The following is a 22,479-nucleotide window of genomic DNA, read 5'->3' on the forward strand; positions in this document are numbered from 1 at the left end:
GTCCGTTATTTGTCGGTAGGGAAAAAGCAAAATGGCGTATTACCGCCACCAACAGCTTTTCCTCTATATTAAGAGCGTGAATGAATAAAATGACAACACACAACAGAACAGAAAGAAAATGTATTTTAAATTTTAGTTTAATTCCAAAACCAAAGACAAAAGTTACATAAAAAGATTACTTATAAACTCAAACTGTTTTACAGTCATCTTCTAAGAGCAAGATTAAATGCTCTGTAAACCAAACTGACAAAGAAATGTTTCTATTGTTTAACTTACACTTGTGAATATGAAACCTAAATTGGGACTGAATCCGATTTTAACTCAAAAAATAAGATAATATTAATTTAAAAAGAGGGGGAAAACATTTAGATCCTGTAGTTACAAGGTTATAATCTTGTTTCTGTATGAAACATCACCATTGTAATATTTTAACTTGAAATATTTTAACACTCTGAAATCCTTGGATGAAAAGTAAAATGTATTATTATAAATAAAATGTATGATTATTATTATTATTGACAACAACAATAATAATAACAATGTGTTATTATTGTTGTTGTGGTTATTATTATGATTATTATTATTATTGGGGGGGATTTATTTCTAGACAATTTTCCACCAAAATAAAGCTTGCAGTGACTTTTAGCTGATAAATAAATAATATAACCAGCCAGTAACAGCTGGTCAATTTCGAAATTAACATAGCTCTTAACTGTATGCAAGTTCAAAAATATATTCATTGTATTCTTCTTTATAAACTGTGCAAATGTTCATCTCAAACTTTAAGTGTAAGCAGAAGGAATCTGAAATATTTCAGGATTACTTGGACACACGTCGATTTACAAAAAACGATTGATGAAAATATAATGTTTTCTTTTTTATTCATTTTTTAATGAATTTAAACTTCACTTGAAACCACTAAAACGCTGAAAAGGTTCAAAAGAACAAAACTTTGTGTATATCTTAAAACACCATCCAACTGATGCATTTCTCCATGTAAGATAATAATTTACACATTTTAGCTCCCTGTTTTTGTCACTTTTTGTAGATTTTGATTTTACACATTTGTACTGAATTATTAGATGTCGGTACGTTTGCGTGTAATCTTGCTTTGTTGGATGTGTGCGTGGTTTAACTTCCTTAACTACGCTAATGTGCGTTTTATTTTGAAGGTTTCGACGGGAAGGCGCGTTCTCTCTTCCAGCCTGCTCCTCAAACATTTGAGCTTTCTGTCTCTGGGCCACTGGCTGTTATTACTCTCTGTCATTTGGACCCAGTCATGTCAAACAGCGGCGCCGCCAACAGCAGTCTAGCCATCGCCCAGAAGACGGTGAAACAGCTTCGTCTGGAGGCCGGTATCCGCCGGATAAAGGTGAGAACATCCCGGTTAAAAAAAAAACAAACAAACTGTCCGATCAACTTTTACCAAAAACTCTCCTGCGCGCGTGACTCCCTCTCTGAAGCGCTTAATGAGGCGCGTGAGGCGACTAATTAACCACCGTCAATTAACGCATTTATAACTCAAAGCTCAGTAACAGAAAGAGTGATGCGATAGATTTTTAAAATACTTCAAATGTATTCAAATGCCTGTATCGTATAAATAGTCAATACGAACAAATTACCGTAAATAATACAAAAGAAAAACGTATTTACTTCGTTTAATAACAAAAAATGACCTCAGTAATTCTCCCAAAGCAGCCACCTATATGTTACATTTCGTGTTCTAGTCACATTCACAGTGTAGTTTCCTGGTGAGCTTGGGCAAAACAGACTTTTCTCTGCCAGTGTAGCACAGAGATAGCTTTGTTGATTGTGCAGCTGTGTGACTGGAGTGATTGTTGAGCGGCTACTTATTTTAGAACAGAAGTCATACTAGTTTTTCAAGTGTGTGTGTGTGTGCGTGTGTGTAAAAACCCCTTGTGATTAGTTCCAGTCCAAACTGCAAAAGCCTTTTTTGTTTGTTTATTCAATGGCGGCAAAATCATATACAATAAAGGTTTGCTGATGACAATCTATAAGGTCACACACAACTTCTAAGGCGGAAAAAAATACCAAAAGAGCCGTTTGGCAGCTATAGAAATCTAGAAAAGGTGAAGCACACTGTGGAACATCCAGCGTGTAAATGTCCCGCAGAGATTCACAGATATGCAGTGAGGGAGTTTTGGTGCCTGAGAGATTTCACACTTTGTTCCTTCGAGTGTGAAATTAGACTCAGTGCTCAGGGGATTTTATTGTGCCTCTGTGAAGTTTGGTATCTTAATAAAGACAGATTTTTAAAAAAAGGAATGGATGAGACTGAAGCAAAAGTGAAACAAAAGAATTTTCCAGTGAGAAGAGTATTTCAGTACTGTTTCAGGAATGATCGTTTACACTGGTTTACACATTGAAATTGTGGGGTACAGGGTCAGAAACGAAAATTATTTTTCTTTGTTCATGCTGAATTCAAAAGTCAAGAAAATCCTTTTCTTCTGGAGAAGGGTCACATGGCATGGGCAGGGAAATTCAGGGAAAAGCTGGTGGTCGTGTTGTTTCTAAACGTTTCAGTTTTTTTTCCTCAAAACTAAAACTAAAAACATTCTCAGCTGAAAAGTGAAACAGGTGTGCCAAAAAACGCAGTTCTCAAAACGGCCACTAGAGGCTGTTCCAAATTACAGACCACCGGGTTGAATGTGCCAACTTTACGGCTGAAATAGACATGTTTACTGCACGGTTCAGAACATTGTTTTGGTTTTTGTAGCTAGTTTCCCTACAACCCTGGCTCCACTCGTGATCAAAATCTTTGCCTTGTTTTGAATTTGGTGCCAAGAGCCTAGGCAACAGCAGCAACCGCCATATTGACCCTAAACGCTGCACCACAGAAATTCGTCAGTGGTCCAGTCGAAGCTGCAAACCCAAACTGAATAGGAACAACACGTCTTTGCTAAAAGCCACTAACTTTAGCTGCCTCGCTTTTATTCTGTGCTGTGTGACAAGACAGGGCAAACAGTGGATATTTCACTAGAAGGAACCATGTTTTGCCTTTCCCCGTCCATCTCCTACATCAACTGCTACGATGGGCAAAATTATAGAAAAGCAGTAACCAAAATTCTAGCCTCCAAAATGACCATAAAGAGCTTTGCGGTACCTAGAAACAGTTTCTCATAAAGTCCATTCTTTAAATAAATTCTTGCATTTTGTGCAAATCCCAGTCAACTTCATCAAGGCTCGAATCTCCTGGATTCTAATAGTTTTGCTGTGTTACACTGATTCCTGTACTTTGCTTTGTAGGAAATTCACCTGCAGCACCGCCACCTCTTCTACGGGAGCATGTTGTTGTTACAATTGTGCTGGAAATTCATACATCTGAACATTTTTTTTTTTATAAGATCATGGGTGCTTCGGGTTGAAATGCAGCCTTAAATGAACTATCATTTGGAAAACACCTTCATGAGCACAGGATTTGTTTCAGGACTGATGTGTTAGGCTCCATTTCTTCTAGTTATACCTGCTTATTGAGTAATAGGTACTGTAATCAGCTCAAGTTTGCACAACACTCAATTTCTTCTTTGTACATTTGCAGGTTTCTCAGGCCGCTGCAGAACTGAAGAACTTTTGTTTGCAAAATGCCCACAAAGACCCGCTTCTCACAGGGGTTCCCTCCAGCGATAACCCGTTCAGGCCTCCCAAATCATGTGTCCTCCTCTGAGGTGTGAGGGTTAAAAGTTTCCGAAAATATCTTCTTTTCTTTCCTTGTGATGTTTGTTTCGATATCGTTTTCTGTTACTGCGCTGCTGCTTTGGGAAGCACAAAGACATCCCTGACAGAAAACAAAAAAAAAAAACTGTTCTTGTCTTTGTAGGTTTGTGAAGAAATGCAAAACACTCGAGCAGAAACCTGATCGCCGCAGTGTGGATTTCCGTCATGTGCACTGCTGCTGTTGAAGATGAAGAAGACCAAACTTTTACAAATGTTGCTCATAAACTATTCAAAACCCCGTTATTTCATGTATGTTTCTTTAACATAGGTTTGCAACACATGAAGAGAGCTTGAAAGATCTTTATAGTTCATCACGCCGGTATTTCCATCCAAGACAGCAAGCACAATCATCAAACCCTGTTTACCAACATCTGATTTTGAAACACACAGGAGCCTTAAATGACTGTGATCATCCCTTGTTATTTTCTTTATCAGCTGTTTCTGGCTTGGATCTTGCATCTTGTTTTTAATGTAACAAACTATATTAAGCTGCAACAGTGAGATATTATTTGTAAATTAGCAAAAGTGGTAACTAGTATGTTAATGGCTTCATCTCTTCAGTGCAAAAACTGCTTTAGTGTAAAGATTTGCTGTTTTTATGACTATAAACCTGAACGCTGGACTCGGGTTTGGATTGTTGGTTGAATGAAAAAAAGATGGGAAGCTATTACGTCATCCAGATTTTCATTTTGCATAATAAAAAAAAAGATATTTGACTTCCTGTTATATAATATAAAAACAATAAAATACACATTGTTACCAAATGTGCCACATAGCTTCTCTTGCACTTGTATCACATTATTGACGTGTTGCTTTACATGCGTTTTATTTGAACACATTAAATTATTCTCGCCGTGTTTTTGTTGTGTTTTTTAATCTCCTAGTGTTTATTTTTATGTACGTGTGTTTGTAGGAGGCCGTGACGTAGTCTATTGCGTACTTGTGTTTACGCCATAGCCGCTCTACGTCGGCAGGGGGCGCTGCTGCCGCGGCTTATCACGCTGATGCCCCGGTCTGCCTCTTCCAACAGAGAGCGGTGCGTGTGGATGTGAGCGCCTCCGACCTGTCTCTACTTCCAGATCGAAGATGGCGGTCTCGGTGTTCCCAGGCGTGCGGCTCCTCTCCATTGGAGACGCGAATGGAGACATACAGCGACACTCAGAGCAGCAGCCCTTGCGGTTAGAGGTGAAAACCTCACAGGACGCTGCCCTAATCAATCTCTCCAATGGTGAGTTCTCTCCGCGGCGGCCCCCTCGCATGGTCGGCCTCTCTCTTATCCGTTGATGCTATGCAGTGCTAACCTGGTTAGCCGCTAAAGGAGCTGATGCTATGCAGTGCTAACCTGGTTAGCCGCTGAGGATCTGATGCTATGCAGTGCTGATCCGGTCAGCCGCTAAGGAGCTAATGCTATGCAGTGCTAACCTGGTTAGCCGCTAAGGAGCTAGCTCATCTCGAGAGACCACGTCGCCTCCCCCTGTTTGTCACGAGGGAGACGTTAAAACCCGATTTTTCATTCGTACGTTGGTTAGCTTTTTTCCCCCCGGGTTTGCTAACTTCACGTTAACTGTATATGTTTTGGAGACCGCAACATAAATACGACTAAACCCAAACAACGTAGTTGGTTGCACCAGTGAGCATCGCAGCTAACTAATGTGTACTTTAATGCTAGTTAAACAATGCCAGGCTTCGGCAGTGATGCGCTAACGTGCGGCACCCGCTCACATCCAGCGAGTTTTTGCCCTTGAATGTTTAACTAACGTCTTATATTTCGTGTCTGTGAATAAAAACATCAGTACCGCGTAGTCTCATTTATGCGTCCAGCTTTTATAGTAGCTTTAATGAATTGTTTTGGAGCTCCGGAGCAGAGGGCATCCCTCCTGACCCGCCGCTGAAGCGCTGCGGTCCGGCCGGCGGCCGCCGCTCCGTGTGTTTAGCCTTTCACCGGTTTCAATGAAATAAAAACACTTTTTTAAAACTTTTAAAGCTTTTTTTGTTTTAATGAAAGGGGGAGTATACCATGTCTTGGGGTTTGGGGTGCCGTAGCGAGGCCGGGCCCTCATTACTTATGCATTCATCTTTGTTATCATTGGAACAAAGGCCGGGTCCCCGCCGCCCCTTCCCCTCATCAGAGCCGCTCCTCCGCGTCTTTTCACCGCGTTCAATGGGATGTCCCGCTGAATGGGGACGACCGCGCTGCTGGTCTCCTCCACTGTGATGCTAAAGTTAAAGAAAAGCGCACGTTTTTTTGAAAAGAATTCATTGCGGACTTTTGAAGTTTTTAGTGTATAATGCAGAGAGGAGGGGGGCGGGGGAAGCTATTAAACTGTACATTTAATACTCGTATTGGAGGGAATGGATTAGAGATGTGTTAAAATACTTAATCCACATCATATTGTGGGATCTTAAGAATCTGTACAAACTCAATTGCCAGTTTATTCAGATACACTATTAACTAAATCTTAGCTTCACGGTGGTCGGTATTTGTTTCAATGCTTTTCCAACATAAACTGAGCACAAGAACCTTCTTAAAGGGGGATTTAGTGCGTGATTGTTATATTAAAATGCATTTGTTTCCCCCAGTCTTTGTAATATTTTGGTAAGTGGTTGTATTTGCATTTTGTTTTTCCTTCCTGCAAATCTGTGTGGCGATTTCTGCGTTAGCCCCAACTGATTAAAGTCCCCAAATTTAAGTTCTTCTGTAACCAAGTTTGGTTGGTGTTTTTGTGTAAATGGCCGCTATGTTTGTTCCACAGATATTAGTATTATTTCTGTTTTTACAGCAGTGAACTGCATTATTCACACATCGAATATGTGGATGGTTTGGATGTTTGTACTCTCACAAACGCCACCAGACAATGTGTAAGAATGTGCTCCCATCTTCCCAGGTGTCAGAAAGAATTGCTGCATATGTGGAAGTCTAATAATTTCCTCAGATTATGTTACTTAAGTGTAAATTTCTAATGGAGGAATAATTCAAGAACATTCAAACTTGGTAACTCTAATCCCAGACATTTGCATTTCATGCCTTTTGTTATTCAGCACGTCGGTGCCCAAACAATCAGATCCTTCTTTTGTCATTTGTGAGGAAATAAAAAGAATTGTCCTGAAGGAAATCCAGCTTCCAGCTTATGTCTCTGAATAGTTGGAGTTTTTGCAGCGTTACTTCCTCGGCCGTAGTGATTTATAGACACGTGTGAGATTTCCTACGCCCGTACAACTTATTTCCAGCATGTTTTAAACTGGCTGTCATTTGAGATCCCAGCAGTGTTGCAGGAGCACAATCCTAAATCAGTGTTGTACGGTTTTCACAGAAGATGTGACTTCTTAATGCCTTGTCTTACACTTCTGTGCTTCTCAAGACTTCAAGTGATCAGTCTCTTCCAATTAGTTTCCCGATCTGTGCCGGACTAATCTTTGCAGCCCACTAGAATGACTTTCCACTCAACAATAAGGAAGTTAACATTAAGGACATACTCTGATGCTGCTTATACAACGTCAGATTCCAAGGTCAAAATGAATTATTTATCAGCGTGCGTTCGTTCTATAGACAGACCCCGTCAAATCATGAGCGCGCTGTGTGTAGGTGATGTCGAACCCCTTTTGTTGCATTTTCCCTGTTTGTCAACTGAGCTGCTGAAGTGAGGAAACAGCGGGAAAAAAAAACAAAAAAACAAACAAGTAATGATGATTTTGTTCAAAGACGACAGCTGCACTGAGTCATTTAGTTTGGGCTCCAGATATTGTTGGGACAGAAGGCTCATTTCTCTCATGGAAATGCAGAAGTAAAGGAGGAAGAGGGAAATGTGTGCAGGCCGATGTGTTAAATCTGTTACATTTTAGCTCGATCTAATGGCATTTAATAGAGATGTTTTTATTGTAATTGGATCAACTTGAAAATAAAGAATCCCACGTTGTCATTAAAGGGAAAGTCCACAGATTTTACATATGTTGGCCACTTGGTGTAATAGAACTGACATGTGACATGTTACCTTAGATTGGGCTTAAGATGACAGATTTATATCAGAAAGGCTGTGTTACAAACTAAAGGTGTGGGGATGTGAAAAACAACCTTATGCACACAGAGCAATTAACATTGGAGTCTACTATTTCCTTATTACACAGATAAATGTTAAAGTTTAATTGAAAAACTCTGCACCCATCTTAGTTTCTTTTCAAGCCTCCGTATAGTATTTTGTAATTATAATAATTTATACATCAGCAGCGACGAGGAAAACCCCATCCCTTTGTTTCTTCCCCTTTTGTCACACGTGATGAATAAATACGTCTGAAGAAGGCTTTTCTGGTTTGCGGCCCGTCGGGAAGCCTCAAGGTGTTAAGTCTGGCCCCCGGCTCGCTTAAACGTTCGCATGCGCGCTGAAATTCCTCGCGTTTTCGCTGGGATATTCACGGCGCGACCATAAAAGGCATAGCCCCCTTCTGGAAAGGGGGGGGGGGGCACCTCATTTAGAGCTACAGACGTCCAAACACCCCCCCATTTGGAACGGCGCTAAAACCTTTCACCATACTGGCGCGGTAAAAAACGGACCATCTGTTCCTTGTTTCGAGCTTAAACTTGAAAGACACATTATGGCGACACGTGAGACTTGCATTGAGTGGTTGAAAAAGCGTATAACGCCGCGCCTTTAACGCCCACCCTCCCGCAGTAAATCACCTGCCAGGATCATCGGCGTCTTCAATCGGGATAGATGTTTGGCCTTCATTGTTACGAATTGTCTTGTCACCTGTCCAGCAGCGTGTGGCTCGGAGGAGAACCCCGCTCGAGGTGCACGGTTGGCTTTCCTCCCAGAAGATGCATCTATCTAAATCTGAAAGCGCTGCTCTCAATCCCTTAATAGATGCTGGATTAGCTCGGGCTGCTTTATGAGCGCGCCGGGCCCGCTGCACGACCAGGATGTTTTCACTGCCTGGAGAAATATTTGCATAGCGCAGTTTTTCCCAAATGGGATTCTGTGAGATATGTTTAGGTGATATTTCCGTGTTCCGAGTTTTATTCCTCGGCCTTTCCTGTTATATTTGCTTTTTTTTTGTACGTATGGAATTTATAAAAAGATGACATAAGTGTTTTTTAAACTAAGGTTATATATATAGCTGTTATATCCGCTGCAGTTACTCACAGTCGTATATACTCCGAGCAAAATATTCCATCCCACTGAGCCCTTTTTATTTAATGCAGCAGAGTAGCTGACTTCTTCTGTTGGGTTTTCCTGTATAATTTTGCGCAATTCATGGCTGATTTTTCTTTGAGTTTGCTCTTTTATGTTCACACTGTGAGTCAATATCTCATCTTCTGCGAAACCTAGTCTTCTAGTATATATAGCGCCAGGTAGCGCACTAACTTGCTGAACAGCTGGTTAAGGACTGAGAGCCACAGATAGGGTTGGATTTAGACAACGTATATGCAAAGCAGTAACGGAAATCCGGACACTGAGCAGGTGCAGACTGATCTCACATAGACGTTTGAAGGACTTTATTTATAATTATCATATCATTGCATATGGATTCCTGTTAATTTGCCATTAATCAAGGTTTTTATGAGGCCACGTTACAGCGTGTGTTGAGGTCCCTCTGCAGCCTGCGCGACGAGCGGAGGGACATAAAGAAACCGAAGCCGCATTGTGTTCAGCTCTCCTACGCGGGAGGAGGCCGCGTTAAAGCAGAATTATCGGCTAAACGTGTGAATGGGGGCTGAAAAACACTCACTTTGGCTGTCATGCAAAAACGCCGGCAGGCATTAATCATTTAAAAATCATTTGTGTCCATTAATTAGCTCCCGCTAATGATTTCGCTCAAGGCACTGAAACGTTGTAATCCTCAGTGATTTTATCCATGAAAGCGCACTTTTATCAGCAGCAGCAGCAGCAGCAGCAGTAGCACACTGGGGTTTATTTTTGTTCATTTCTTTTTTTAATTTTTTTTTGTTGAGAAGCGCAAGTGTATTCTAACTCTTTCCATGATCTCCCTTTCTTTCCAGGAGAGGAGGCGAGTGTGTTCAAGTGTTCGGTTTCCAGGGATACGGAGTGCAGCCGCGTGGGGAAGCAGTCATTCATCATCACACTGGGCTGCAACAGCGTCCTGCTGCAGTTCTCATCACCTGCAGGTACAACACAGACACCCAAACACAATAAGACTGTTGCAAGCTGCAAAAAAAAGAAAAAAAAAAAAGAAAGACCTGTTCTCTTTGCAAAAACTGGAACTGGTCTTTATCCACAAACATGCAAATACACAAGCACAATGCACTTAAAGTAATAACACATGAAGAATTTGAATCTTTGTCTTTTGCTGAGCGCACACGTTAAACATTCACATTGCCGGTGGGAAGAGCAAGTGAAGCCTTTGAAATACGTGTGCCAACGGACGTTTGAACACTTTTAACAAGCGTTTCTGCTGATTCGGTTGGAAGCTGAGTCAGTTCAGCCATTATCTGAAGATTTCCTTTAAGCCCTTTGCTGCCACTCTGGGCTTTTTCAAAACCTCACTGAGAGAGTTCTGTGTATTACTCTCTTAGGATACCAGAGGTTTCTGTTTCTGGCTTTACACAAATCAATCATTCATAATGGGAAATTTTGTGGGTTCTCTTTCTTTCTTTTTTTTTTAAACAAGCTTCTGCTTCTTGTAAAGTGGAAACTCAGAATTACTAATGCTCCTTTTACTTTTTGTCAGGTCATTTACAAGCGGTTAAATTTCCATGAGGGTTTTTATACACTCGTGAAGCCGAGCCTGATTGTTTATAAGGCAGGCGTAGTCTCACTCACTCAGACGTTTTATCTCAAACAAACGGCCCGTCTTCTACATCTTCTTTTGTGTTCATCGGTGACTAAACGCGCCGGTGAACAGTGTGTCTTAAAAGATGCAGAGCCGTATCAAACTGTCAACAATTATAAAAAGCCTAGTACCTGCTGTTTGGAGCACACCTCAATTCACAAATGTCACCTGCTTATCCCAGGGGGCTATCAGCAACAACTCGTTTTTTAAAAAAAATTGCAAACAAATCAGTTAATGGTTAAAATAATTTACGCTTAAATTGTTAAAAGTGACCAATACTGTTGGAAACATATTAGCAATGCGACTTGTACTCTATATAAAGGCATTGGTTGCTAAAAACTTAAGGTGACATTTGATGACAGAAAAATCAATACAGACCCCAGGATTCAACAAAATCCACTTGAATTGAAGCCAAAACACTAAGAGTTTGTTTGTGTTCTGCTTTAGACTTTCAGTCCTTTTATAACCTCCTGAAGAACTGTCGTGGACATCTTAATGAGCACTCGGTCTTCAGCGAGAGGACAGAGGAGTCCTCTGCTGTACAGTATTTCCAGGTAAGACGAGCACATGCACACAAACCGGTCCGAGTCTCCACGATCCTCAAGGAAATAGTTTGTCTCTTCATGATCGAATCATTTTTGTCCGATAAAAATAGTTCTATTTAAAACTTCAAGGAGGCACTAGAAGAGAAATAAAACATGACCAAAATGATGTTCAATTTGAAGAAATGTATGCAGAGGTATCATCACTTTCTAATTCCCAGCACTGGTTTATTTGAATCTCACGTCGACTGTGCTTTTGCTGGATCATCTGTTAAATACTAGCCTCCTCCAAATCAGAGGCTCAGATTAGGTTTTCACAAGTAATTAACTTAGATTATTTTGATTGTAACGTTTCACATTGACTTTGAAACGTCTGAAACGCCCTCCTGTACTCATTACCTTATTGGCTTGCACAATATTGACTTCGTATAAATGCATGACAGATTTCTTTTATTGTGCCTCTATAGTTTTATGGCTACCTCTCCCAGCAACAAAACATGATGCAGGACTACGTTCGGACAGGGACTTACCAACGCGCTATTCTCCAGAACCACACTGACTTCAAGGACAAGGTAACCTCCTGCCGTACGCGTGCGCCCTTACATAAAGGTTCAGGTATGCCTGAAATTCCAAATCAGTTCTGCTGCGATGCTTGTTGGGTTAATGACGCAGCCGACCGTGACGCCAAACGGGGGAATACATTTAAAATTGACACACGTGCTCTTGATTTGTTCTTTATTACAAACAGAAACATCCCTCTTTAAGTTGATGCTCGGCATTTAAATGGAAACGGCGCTGACGGTGTGCTTCCTTCCTCTCTGTTCCCCAGGTGGTACTGGATGTGGGTTGTGGCTCGGGGATCCTCTCTTTCTTTGCAGCCCAAGCTGGAGCCAGGAAGGTCTACGCTGTGGAGGCCAGTACCATGGCGCAGCACGCCGAGGTACGCACAGCCTTTTTTTTACCGTTCATATTCATTCACAGTCGGAGCAGTGTGGTTGTCTGTTGTCTGCATAGACAGCTGTATAAAGGCAGAACTGCTCCTCAAAAGTGAAGCCAACGCATTGACTGTATACACAATGGACAACCCATTGGACCACCATTGGATTCTGAACCTCAAAAATGAAGCCCAAAGTGCCCACACTTAGATAGTTCAAATATGGACATGTTGGGGCGGAGCTTAAGCAGCCTGGATGTTGAGTCCCGCCCACCCAACTTTCTGCTATCTGTCACTCAAAGTGGGAACGCCCCTAATAAATAAAAAATGCTTTAAAGTTGGGCTTTTTAACATGGGGGTCTATAGGGTTTTGCTCCCGTTTGGAGCCAGCCCCAAGTGGCCACTCGATGAACTGCAGTTTTTGCCCTATTAATTAAAAAAAAAAATACGAGCAAGTCAATAACCCAACTCAAAAGATGGACCTCCCTGTTGTGTCCCCAGGAAAATACAGTCAGTTTGGATAATGCAAAGAAGTGGTGACACGTTGCCCGCATTAGTCTCTGCTTATAGGCAGTAAATGCACCTAGTAAATGTATCCTCTGCCTTGCAGGTGCTGGTAAACAGTAACCGTCTAGGGGAGCGTGTAGTTGTCATCCCAGGGAAAGTGGAGGAGGTGACGCTGCCTGAGCAGGTTGACATTATCATCTCGGAGCCCATGGGCTACATGCTGTTCAACGAGCGCATGCTGGAGAGCTACCTGCACGCCAAGAAGTTCCTCAAACCCAACGGTGAGTTGGAGATCAGCGAATGGGACTGTGCAATGTTTTAAATGTTCAGAGAGGAGGCGAAGCTGCTGAATCCCACGGAGCTAAGATTTGATGTCAGTGGAAGCGGAAGTTGTTGGCAGTGAATTAGTTTTATTGATTTTCCTCTTCTGTGTGGGTGCTTCAGGTAAAATGTTCCCCACTATCGGAGACGTCCACCTGGCCCCCTTCACAGACGAGCAGCTCTACATGGAGCAGTTCACCAAGGCCAACTTCTGGTAAGGATGGAAATGTTTCATGCAAATGTGTTACCAACAATCTTAAAATAGATTTGTGTTAACTTTATTTAAAACTCTTGAGAAATGAAAACTACTTAAATTTATGTGAATCAGTATTACAATGATGGTTATAAAATGCTTCTGTATGTGATTGTGGGGAGATGTCATTCTCGTATTCATTAAAAAGGGAGCTGAGAAGTCTCAAAATAGAAAAACAGACAAAGCTGGAATCATTAACAGAAGAACTGAAAAGCTAAATGAGCAAACTCCAACATAGAAACAACAGGAAGCATGAACCGGGGTATTTATTTATTAATATAAAAACATTTGAGCTCAGTTCTTCAGTCACTTGACAGCAGAAAAGCTAAAAATAGCTTCCTTTGTTAATGTTTCAGTTCTGCTGGAGCACACAAACATTTGAGGCCTTTAACCAAAAACAACGCAGCAACTCAGATGTACCTGCACTGATCCATTGAGACACAGTTTACAGGGCTTCACACTTTTTCACCAACACCAAATCACGTACTCGGGTCATGGATACTCGCCCAACACTCCCCCCGACAAGAACCCTCACACACATTCTCGGTTCTCATGTTCAGTTCTTATGTTGTCGAATACAGATTGAAAGCAGAGTCTCTTCTGCTGCATTTCAAACCTGTTTAGTCTTTCTGCTTATCGCCGGTTGACGGACTGGTTCCGTAACGTTACAAGCGGCTGAAATACTTTCGGCTCCGAGCAGTCGGCGTAAGGTGTGTTGCTTTACAACTTTGGGTGTATGCTGGTGTATGCAAACGCTGCCAGTCAGGCTCTTTGTCCCTCTGCTGTGTTTTGTGGACGTGGCTTTCAATGGTAACATGAACTACTGTGTGACCTGTTGAAGACGGGCCAAGTCGCGGGTGCCAACTTTATAACCTTAAGGACCAGATGAAGTGCATTTGCGGTGAGCGACAATGGAGAAAACACTGCCTCTAGATGGAGCGTATTAAGCTTCAGCTGTTCGGCTTCATCTGGTCATTTTATGTACGTGAACTTCCTGAGTTGGACTCGGTCAGAGCTCAAATGAACCACGCTAAATATAAGTGTGATTGACCAACGTGACGGACTGTAATTCACTTACTTAACCTACTTGCCAAGGTGGTCCGGGACACATTTGACACTATTCTGTAGCATAAATCCTCGAGTGCTTACATTGCGCCGATACAAGTACACACACACACGTACAACAGTGTTGCCAAGGCAGAGTTCAGTCCATTTCCCTAAAGTTATATTTGTGTTTTTGCCTAATATAGTAACAATAATGCAAGCAGCATGAACTTTAATTTGGCACCACTGCTAGCCAGCAAGTCTGTCAGTTTCAAAAAGGGAAGTATGCATGTAAATGATCTTGATGACTTTTATTTATAAATAAGTGTATTCACTTTCCTATTTGCCACTAAACTCGGCTTTTTTTTGTTTCTTTCTTTTGGAGTCAGTAAAAATGTACATTTGTGGCAGAAAGTTTGGTGCTTTTTTTTTTTTTTTTTTTTAACTGAAGATGCACATTTTTTTAGTTTTGTGTGCTGTTATTAAGAACAGCAGCTCTTCTCTGGAGGTGGAGCTAGTGTTGCTTCTCTACCACCGACGGCTTCCACTTATTATATTTATTATTATCTCAGTTATTGAGATTAGGTGAACATGTGTATTTGCAGAGACGATACAGAACACAGAAGCTAAATCTGACTTTCTTCTTCCCACAGGTATCAGCCCTCCTTCCATGGCGTGGACCTCTCTGCCCTACGGGGGGCAGCAGTGGACGAGTATTTCCGTCAGCCAATTGTGGTACATACTCCACCACACATGCATACATTCGTTTCTTATTAATTAATTACATATTTGAATGGTTGACAGCCTGACTGTAATGTTGGGTTCTCACGTTAGTACTGATTTTCCTTTCTAATTAGCACTGTAGTAGCAGGACCCGAGTGATGATTGATCTGAGTCGTGTGAAACGTTCTTTCCCCCCTGCAGGACACTTTTGATATCCGTATTCTGATGGCCAAGTCGGTCAAACACACAGTGAACTTCCTGGAGGCCAAAGAAGAGGATCTTTACAGGTGCGTGTAAACATTTTGTTGTACATCAGCAAGAATATGAGTATTTATGTCTTTATGTCTTAACGAGTGTTTTGCTTTTCGGTTGCAGGATAGAGATTCCCTTTAAGTTCCACATGATGCATTCGGGCCTGGTGCACGGCTTGGCTTTCTGGTTTGACGTGGCGTTTATGGGATCAGTGTAAGTCGTCCGAGATCTCTGATTTTTTAGATCTACGAACACGCCGCATGTTAAACTGTTACCAGGCAGTTGTCTCCCCCTCATTCACCCCCCCTCCTCCTCGCGCGCTCTCTGCAGGATGACGGTATGGCTGTCCACGGCGCCCACAGAGCCTCTCACCCACTGGTACCAGGTGCGCTGTCTGCTGCAGTCTCCCCTCTTCACCAAGGCCGGGGACACGCTGTCTGGCACTGCAGTGCTGGTGGCCAACAAGAGGTACGCAATGTGTTGTGAGGCAAGGCGCGAACTGATGGAATCGAATAGAAAAGAGCGAAGGAAGCAAAGCATTTATGCATCATCCAGCTTTACAGTTTAGTTTTTAGTTGAATTTGGAGCCTATTTGTTGTTCTGATGATGATGTAGAGTCTTTAGTTATAGTAGCTCTATTATAAGCTCTATTCTAACTCTTTATATTTTGTAATTTAATTCATTTATGTGTTGTTGTTTTTTACAAGTTTAAAAGCTTGTTTTGCAGCAACACGTCAGTCAGAGTTTTGAGATAAAGGAAGTGATTAATTGGAATCTTTCAATGTTCAAATCTCTCAAAATAAAGTATCACCTTTAGGTCTTTGTTTCATTGTTAAAATAAAACTACTACTACTGTATCGCCAGGTCAACCTTTAGCTGATAAAGGCTGCAGGTCTCACATGTCAGAATATCCAAATCAAAGTAATCATCATAATAATAATAAGTATTAACATCTGCTTCCCAACAGACAAAGCTACGACATCAGTATTGTTGCCCAGGTGGACCAGACGGGGTCAAAGTCCAGCAATCTCCTGGACTTGAAGAACCCCTTTTTCAGGTGAGCTTACGCCTCGACCGCAGCGAACACGTCCAGGAAACCGCGTCGCCGTTAAAAATGCGTGCTGTTGAGCGCTGTCTATCCGCCCTAAATTCCAATGTGCTTTAATGTACTTGCAGGTACACAGGCACCACCCCCAACCCCCCTCCTGGCTCACACTACACTTCCCCATCTGAGAATATGTGGAACACGGGGGCCTACAGCATGAGTCAGGGGATGGCTGTATCAGGTGAACACACAGTGACACCGGGAGATGAAATCCTCCGAGTATGAGGGATTTCCAGTTTCAGACTAGAAACGGCATGAAATCGGATTGTTAAAGTTGGAGATAGGTGGTTTCATAGACTAGATGTCCTTTTGACTGAATATAAATGTAAAGAGGGGAAGGATATTTTCAGGTAAGAACATGGAGTCTTTGTGGTTGTTTTTGCGCTCGAGTCTGGAGCCTGTAGCCAGAGGAGTCTTGATTTGTCTTTAGGAATATTTTTGGGGCATTTTTATTCTGTTATGATAGTGGTGATGGAGAGAGACGGATAAAAAGTCTAGAAAGAACTAGAAATTCCCTGCGCGGGGTATTTTCACCGCTGATCCCTCTGACCCAACGTTAGCTCTCCTCCACTGTGGAACTAGTAACGTGATAATGCCCATAAGTCTGAGCTTTGCAAAAACCTGTTAGATCTGGGGTCTTGGTTCTGCAGTGTTATGATTTAGAGTTCTCTATTGTCTGGCTCATTTTGTGAATGCGAAATCTCAGGACAGTCTCAAGGTCATTTTTTTAATTGTGCTATAAACGTCCACCTGAAGCCAAGGATGAACTGGTTAGATATAGGAGGTCAAAGGTCCCTGTCCTGTTCGGTTCAATGTGAACTCAACACCATGAGGGAGTTCCTTCAGAGTTGGCACAAACTTCTACCTGGACACAAGTAACTGGGAAATTAGGTTGTTGTGAATCAAGGCCGCTGTGTTCTCTCTAGTTATAACTAACAAATATCTACGATCGAATCATCACATTGTACGTCCAGTACGTCATCCTACCCCCCCAAAAACAAGAAGATGATGGATAACGTGTACATTTAATCCATACTGATCTTAACAGCCTCCAGGCTTCTGCTTAATTTAACGGTTGGTTTCCTCTGTTAGAGCGCTGTTAGCCGCTGCTAATGATGATCGCAGCTAACCCGAGAGTTTTGTATCCGCTTCCCCCTTCATACAGCCGTATAATGTCCCTTTAATTCCTTCATCTTCTCTCATTTAATGTGCTGCTAATGTGTGTGCTACTTGCCTCGAGCGTGTAGGTCTGACAAACCACTCATATCACATTGCAAACATTTAATTAAGTTCAAACTTGTGACCGCATAAAATACGTTTCCACTTGTCATTTCCTTTTTTTCTAACACTCAGTCTGTTATGCAGCTACCAGTGCTTTGATCATGACAGTGATGTTTTGAGGTTGCCCCCTCGCGTATGACTGTGAAGTGCTCACCTCCCTCCTAAACGCTGCTAACGTTCCCATTGACCCGAGCTGCAGAGCGCATGTGAGATGCATGAGGAACGGTCTGGGTTTACTGTAAGCGCTGATTGATCTGTTTCCTGTGTTCCTCCCCTTCAGGGATGCCTGCAGCTTATGACCTCAGCACAGTCATAGGCAGCGGTCCGTCAGTGTCTCACAACAACCTCATCCCCCTGGGTACGTATCGGCGCTTCTCAGAAGATATTAGATGCTCCGTTTATATTTACTGGCTTCCCAGCTGCATTAACTGCATCTTTTATTTATACCTCGGCCGACGTTTTACACTCTAATGGAGCTCGGAAGACTTAACCACTCTGAAGAGTTTTTGACAGATAGTTTTTGTGTGGTAGTTTATAGCTACTAGCCGAAGCTAAATGCTAAAATGTGTTGTAGTCACACGCAGTAACACCTCCCTTGACTGTGTTTTCCTCTGTGATCACAGTGAACACAGGGATTGTAAACCACACCCACTCCAGGATGGGCTCCATAATGAGCACAGGAATTGTCCAGGGTAAGTCCACCCGTAGAGAAACACAGACTTATCGAAAATCAGATGTCGCGTTAGCATGGTCAGCACGGATGTAACTCTGCCTCCCCCTCTTCCAGGAGCCACCACCGGCCAGTCGGGTCCCAGCAGCAGCGGTACTTACTATCCCGTCACCAACCAGTTCACCATGGGGGGTGCAGCCATCTCCATGGCCTCACCGATGGTCATCCCCAGCAACACCATGCATTATGGCAGTTAAGATGAAGACCTCGCAAAGACCTATTTGACCTCCCAAGCCCCCGCATGACAAGAGATCCCCCCACCCCCCCACCCCGAACCCTTTCGCCCTAACCCCCCCCAGCCCCGACCGACTCACTCAACTGCAGCCAAAACCAGTATACCAAAACCAGTGCCGCGCCGGCGCTCCCCTTCCCCTCGTCCGTCGCCCTCTTTCTACTCTGTGCAGCCCATCGCCCGACGAACGGTCGAAAACGCTCTCGCATCCGTCCAGACTCTTGTCTCGCCGAAAGCCGGTGAAAGCCCCCGTGAACCCCCTCCCCCTCGGATTCATCGGGACCGCGCCACACCCGAGACGCACAGCAGTCGTCGCCCCCCCCACCTCCCCTGGGTGTCTACCCTCCTTCGTTAACATGTATCTCAATCCCTCCACTCTCTTTTTCTTTTTTTTTCTTTTTTCTTTTTAAGTGTCATGACCCCTCCAAGTGTTTGTCCTTTCCTAAGACTCAGCTCTTTGCCAGATACCAGCATCGGTCCATTCCTGCAATCCTCCACACCTCCTTACCAGACGGACACTGAAGCTTTACATTTGTACAGAAGGACACTATTATTATCATCGTCGTCGTCGTCATCATCATCAGCGCTCTCGCCCGAGCTGTCTCCTTCGTTTTTCATATCGCATCCAGTCCTCTGCGCTTCTCTCAAGAGACAGACTCACGCCAGACAAAACATCTTCCAATCACAAAAAAAAAAAACACACACACACACACTTCACCAACTTACTTCTAGTTGGTGTGCTCATGCGCTCTGGTTTTTAGGCGAGGGAGGATATATCAGCGAATCAAAACATGGCTAAGGAGCACGTGGAAACTGTGCTTTCTTAAACGACACGGACAAACGCATCCTCTCCTCTTCTGCCCGTCGGCTGACGTGTGGCGTCGCTGTATTCCGCTAGAGTTCACGCAAACTTACGTTTTGGGGAGAGCGGCACAGGCGGGGTCACCTTCTATGCTGAGCGGTGAGACAAACGGGGCACCACACGGCGACCTGCCCGGCAACAGAGGGGCCGTTGGGCTCCGGTGGGTTTTGATGGTGGCTGCTCCTCTGCGTAATCATCGAGCGACGGTCGCGCGAAGCTTTACGTCGTCTGCCTTTTTAAAGTTGCTTGAATTTATATTTCTGTGGAAATCAATCTGGAAAAACAAAGCCGGTTGTGTCACCTCGTAGAGTCGTTAAGCCGACATATTCCTTCCTGTAGTGCGGTGTTTTAGCTACCGAACACTCAAGACGTTCACCAGGTAGTCGCTTACTTTGTTTGTTGCTGCAAAACCGGTAGAGCGCAGAGGGTTTATCCGAGCCTATTTACTAAGATCACTGCCTGCTGGGAAAAAAAAACATCCAAACAAACAAAACCCCATAGCCATGAAGGGAATTCATATGTACAATGGTAGGGTGCAGCATCTGCATGCATCATTTAACGAGCAACATCCAAAGAGAACCAACAAAACAATTAGAGTTGCTTGTTCTTGTCTAAAGTTCACGTCCTGTTTGCCAGTTTTAGCTCACACGTTGATATCGGTAACAATTCATGTGTCTTTTAATCTGAGTGTAACGGTGAACCAGTGTGTTTCCTGCAGCGTGAAGCTGCCGCAGGTTGCGAGCCTCTTACATTTTACATTATTCTTAGAATAGTTAAACCGACGATATTTAAAAGCTTCACCCTGACGTTGGCCAGTAAACGCTAAGTCACATGCTGCTTCTTGACGCGTCCGCGAGAACTCTGGGGTTTTTTTTTTTTTGTCGTCGCTGGTCACCGGGTGGTGTGAAACGTAAACGGGGATGGGCGATCGAAAGATCTACTGGGGGCTTACGAGCGTCCTCGTGTCCCCGATACTCAGCATCGAAGGAGACCGGCGCCATCCGCCAAAAACCCTCCGAAGCCCGAGCCCCTCGGCCCCGCCGACCTGAAACACGCCCCCTGCTGCTCCCGTTGCTCGTTCTCTTCACCCGGAACATGTTCCTACCTGAGAGGACATCGCAGCAGCTTCTCTCCAGCCAGCCGTTACGCCGGGGCCAGATTGCTCCAACGCAGTTGGAGGAGGAAGATTTGGAGAGCGAAACCAGTAAGGACCAATGACCCAGGAGGCAGCCAGCTGGCTGCAGGAAAAGGGGGGAAGCTGTGCTGGATCGGCAGCGTCCTAGTTTACATCCTCGCTTTTCCTCCCCTCGCTTCTACTCCCAACCTCCTTTAAGACTGTGAGACTGTCACAAAAAAAGACTTCGATGTCGAGGCGCGTCCTCCCGCCTCCTCGTCCGTTCACTATGTATGACCTCCAACATATCATCGCCCCCCCAAACGGACCCGACGCCCTCGTCCCGTTTTATCAGTCAAGGAATGAAAGACTGACACATTTATGCATTGCTTCCAGTGTCACAACTATTGGAATTTATGAGTTAGGGAGTTTTAAGAGTTGAGGAAAAATGTCTCTTTGTAGGATTAACCTTTTTTTTTTGTTGTCTTTATTATTATTTTTTTTTCTTTCACAAAAAAAAACAACAACAAACAATTAAAAAAAAAAAAAAAAAGAGAGCAAATTAAATGTGGTGGAGATGTTCCAAAAACCTATCCTGGAATCAGGTGTTGGAGTATTTTAATTTGTTCCCTCTAGTGTGTTACGTAGGCTGTGGACACGCCAGATGTTTCCCATGTGGTAGCGAGCCTTTAGTCGTCGTCGTGTCCCCCCCACCCCCCACCCCCCACTCCCCCTTTTTGTCATAGAACCGTTGCTCTGTGTAGTCGAATAGTGGCATCCACGCTGATCATGGAAAAGTGTTTGAGGAAGACTGTGTGTCGTGTTCTGTCATTTCTGTGTGCTGACCAACCAGTAATAACACCTTTCTCACTTGTCTCACGTCGACTCCTCTGCTCCAGACGCGGCTCGAGAAGGTCACTGTCCTAAAAACAAAACAAAAAAAAAAAAAACTGAAGCCGCAGCTCTTTTCTTTCCTAAAATCAGCTCGGTCGTAGGATTTATGTTGGCTGCTAAGCACCGAGGGATGAGGCAGTAATTATGTAATACACAGTGGAAATGACTAATACAACAAAAAACAGTTACTAGTAATAGTTTCAGAACCACTCATCATACTTCAGATTAAGACAAAGGTTTCTTTGCCTTTCATCCATATATAAAATAACATGAGGAAAAAGACACAGACCCCAACATGTAGCCCCTGGTTCTACTTTGTTTAACACTATAACATCCTGGTACTAAACATGGACATAGCTCTGGAGGTAACACTAAAAGCTAATAACGGGTACTTTCAGGGTTAGCTAGTGGTGTGTACAACAGAACATGTCACATCTGGATCATGTCAACAGCAGCAGCTGTGGGAGGCTTATGCTACAAGTAGCATCGTGACATGCTGTTAAAAGTGTTAGCATGCTAACGTTTGTATTGAACATAATGGGAAAGCCATTTAGTTTTTTCGTTCCCTTGCGTTAAAGTAATTTTTTTTTTTACTTGTTTCTTCTTGATATATTTTTCCATCACTCATCTTTTTTTTGCGTTACTCAGTCATTTTTTTTGTTCCCTGCCAATAAGGTTTGTGTTCCCTTGAAGTATGTTCCCTGTTTTTTTCTCAGTTAGGTTTTTTTTTTTTGTTTCCTCTCAGTCAGTTTTGCCTTCCCTTGCATTTTTTCGTCTCTTGCATTATTGCTGCATTGCCTTTTTCTATTATTTTTTCCTCCTTGCAACAAGTTTCGCGTTCACCACACAAAAGTATCCTCAATACTTTTTCTTTCCCTTCCTTTTTTTTTTTTTTTTTTGCCTTCCTTTGCGTTAAACCTCACAAACCCTTCACAGTATTTATTTTCCACTCCCCCATGATCCAGTAAAGAGTTGAGCGGTTCGCCCTGTCCACTTACACTTTAAGGCACAGGTCTTCAAAAAACATTGCTTTATGGAAACTGCACATTCCGCAAAACTGAGCGATGATGTGACGCTTTACATGATCATGATTTATTTAAAAAAAATCCACAAACGGGTGCAGCTACTGGCTGTGAGCACAGCTGCAGCCTCCCCCCCCCCGGCTGT

At 43.1% G+C, this 22,479-nt stretch overlaps 1 protein-coding gene across 1 annotated transcript; it reads left to right on the top strand.

Annotated features, from left to right (window-relative positions):
• Nucleotides 1–4,737: 4,737 nt before the first annotated feature.
• carm1 (coactivator-associated arginine methyltransferase 1) lies at nucleotides 4,738–21,297 on the top strand. Its single transcript, XM_047570828.1, has 16 exons — nucleotides 4,738–4,963; nucleotides 9,728–9,853; nucleotides 10,966–11,072; nucleotides 11,528–11,632; nucleotides 11,890–12,000; nucleotides 12,605–12,782; nucleotides 12,946–13,036; nucleotides 14,773–14,854; nucleotides 15,044–15,129; nucleotides 15,218–15,307; nucleotides 15,425–15,562; nucleotides 16,062–16,151; nucleotides 16,271–16,380; nucleotides 17,761–17,838; nucleotides 18,104–18,172; nucleotides 18,268–21,297. The coding sequence occupies exons 1-16, from the start codon at nucleotides 4,822–4,824 to the stop codon at nucleotides 18,405–18,407; spliced, it is 1,743 nt and encodes a 580-aa protein (XP_047426784.1). The 5' UTR covers nucleotides 4,738–4,821; the 3' UTR covers nucleotides 18,408–21,297.
• Nucleotides 21,298–22,479: the final 1,182 nt, after the last annotated feature.

Source organism: Mugil cephalus, chromosome 20 (genome assembly GCF_022458985.1).
Source record: "Mugil cephalus isolate CIBA_MC_2020 chromosome 20, CIBA_Mcephalus_1.1, whole genome shotgun sequence".
Lineage (NCBI taxonomy): Eukaryota > Metazoa > Chordata > Actinopteri > Mugiliformes > Mugilidae > Mugil > Mugil cephalus.

What these genes read in the sequence shown, in the direction of transcription:
- carm1 (XM_047570828.1), top strand. Translation starts at nt 4,822, where the DNA reads ATGGCGGTCTCGGTGTTCCCAGGCGTGCGGCTCCTCTCCATTGGAGAC. An exon ending in GAAGTTCCTCAAACCCAACG is followed by an intron (nt 12,783 to 12,945) that starts GTGAGTTGGAGA and finishes TGGGTGCTTCAG; the next exon opens with GTAAAATGTTCCCCACTATC. An exon ending in GTGCTGGTGGCCAACAAGAG is followed by an intron (nt 15,563 to 16,061) that starts GTACGCAATGTG and finishes GCTTCCCAACAG; the next exon opens with ACAAAGCTACGACATCAGTA.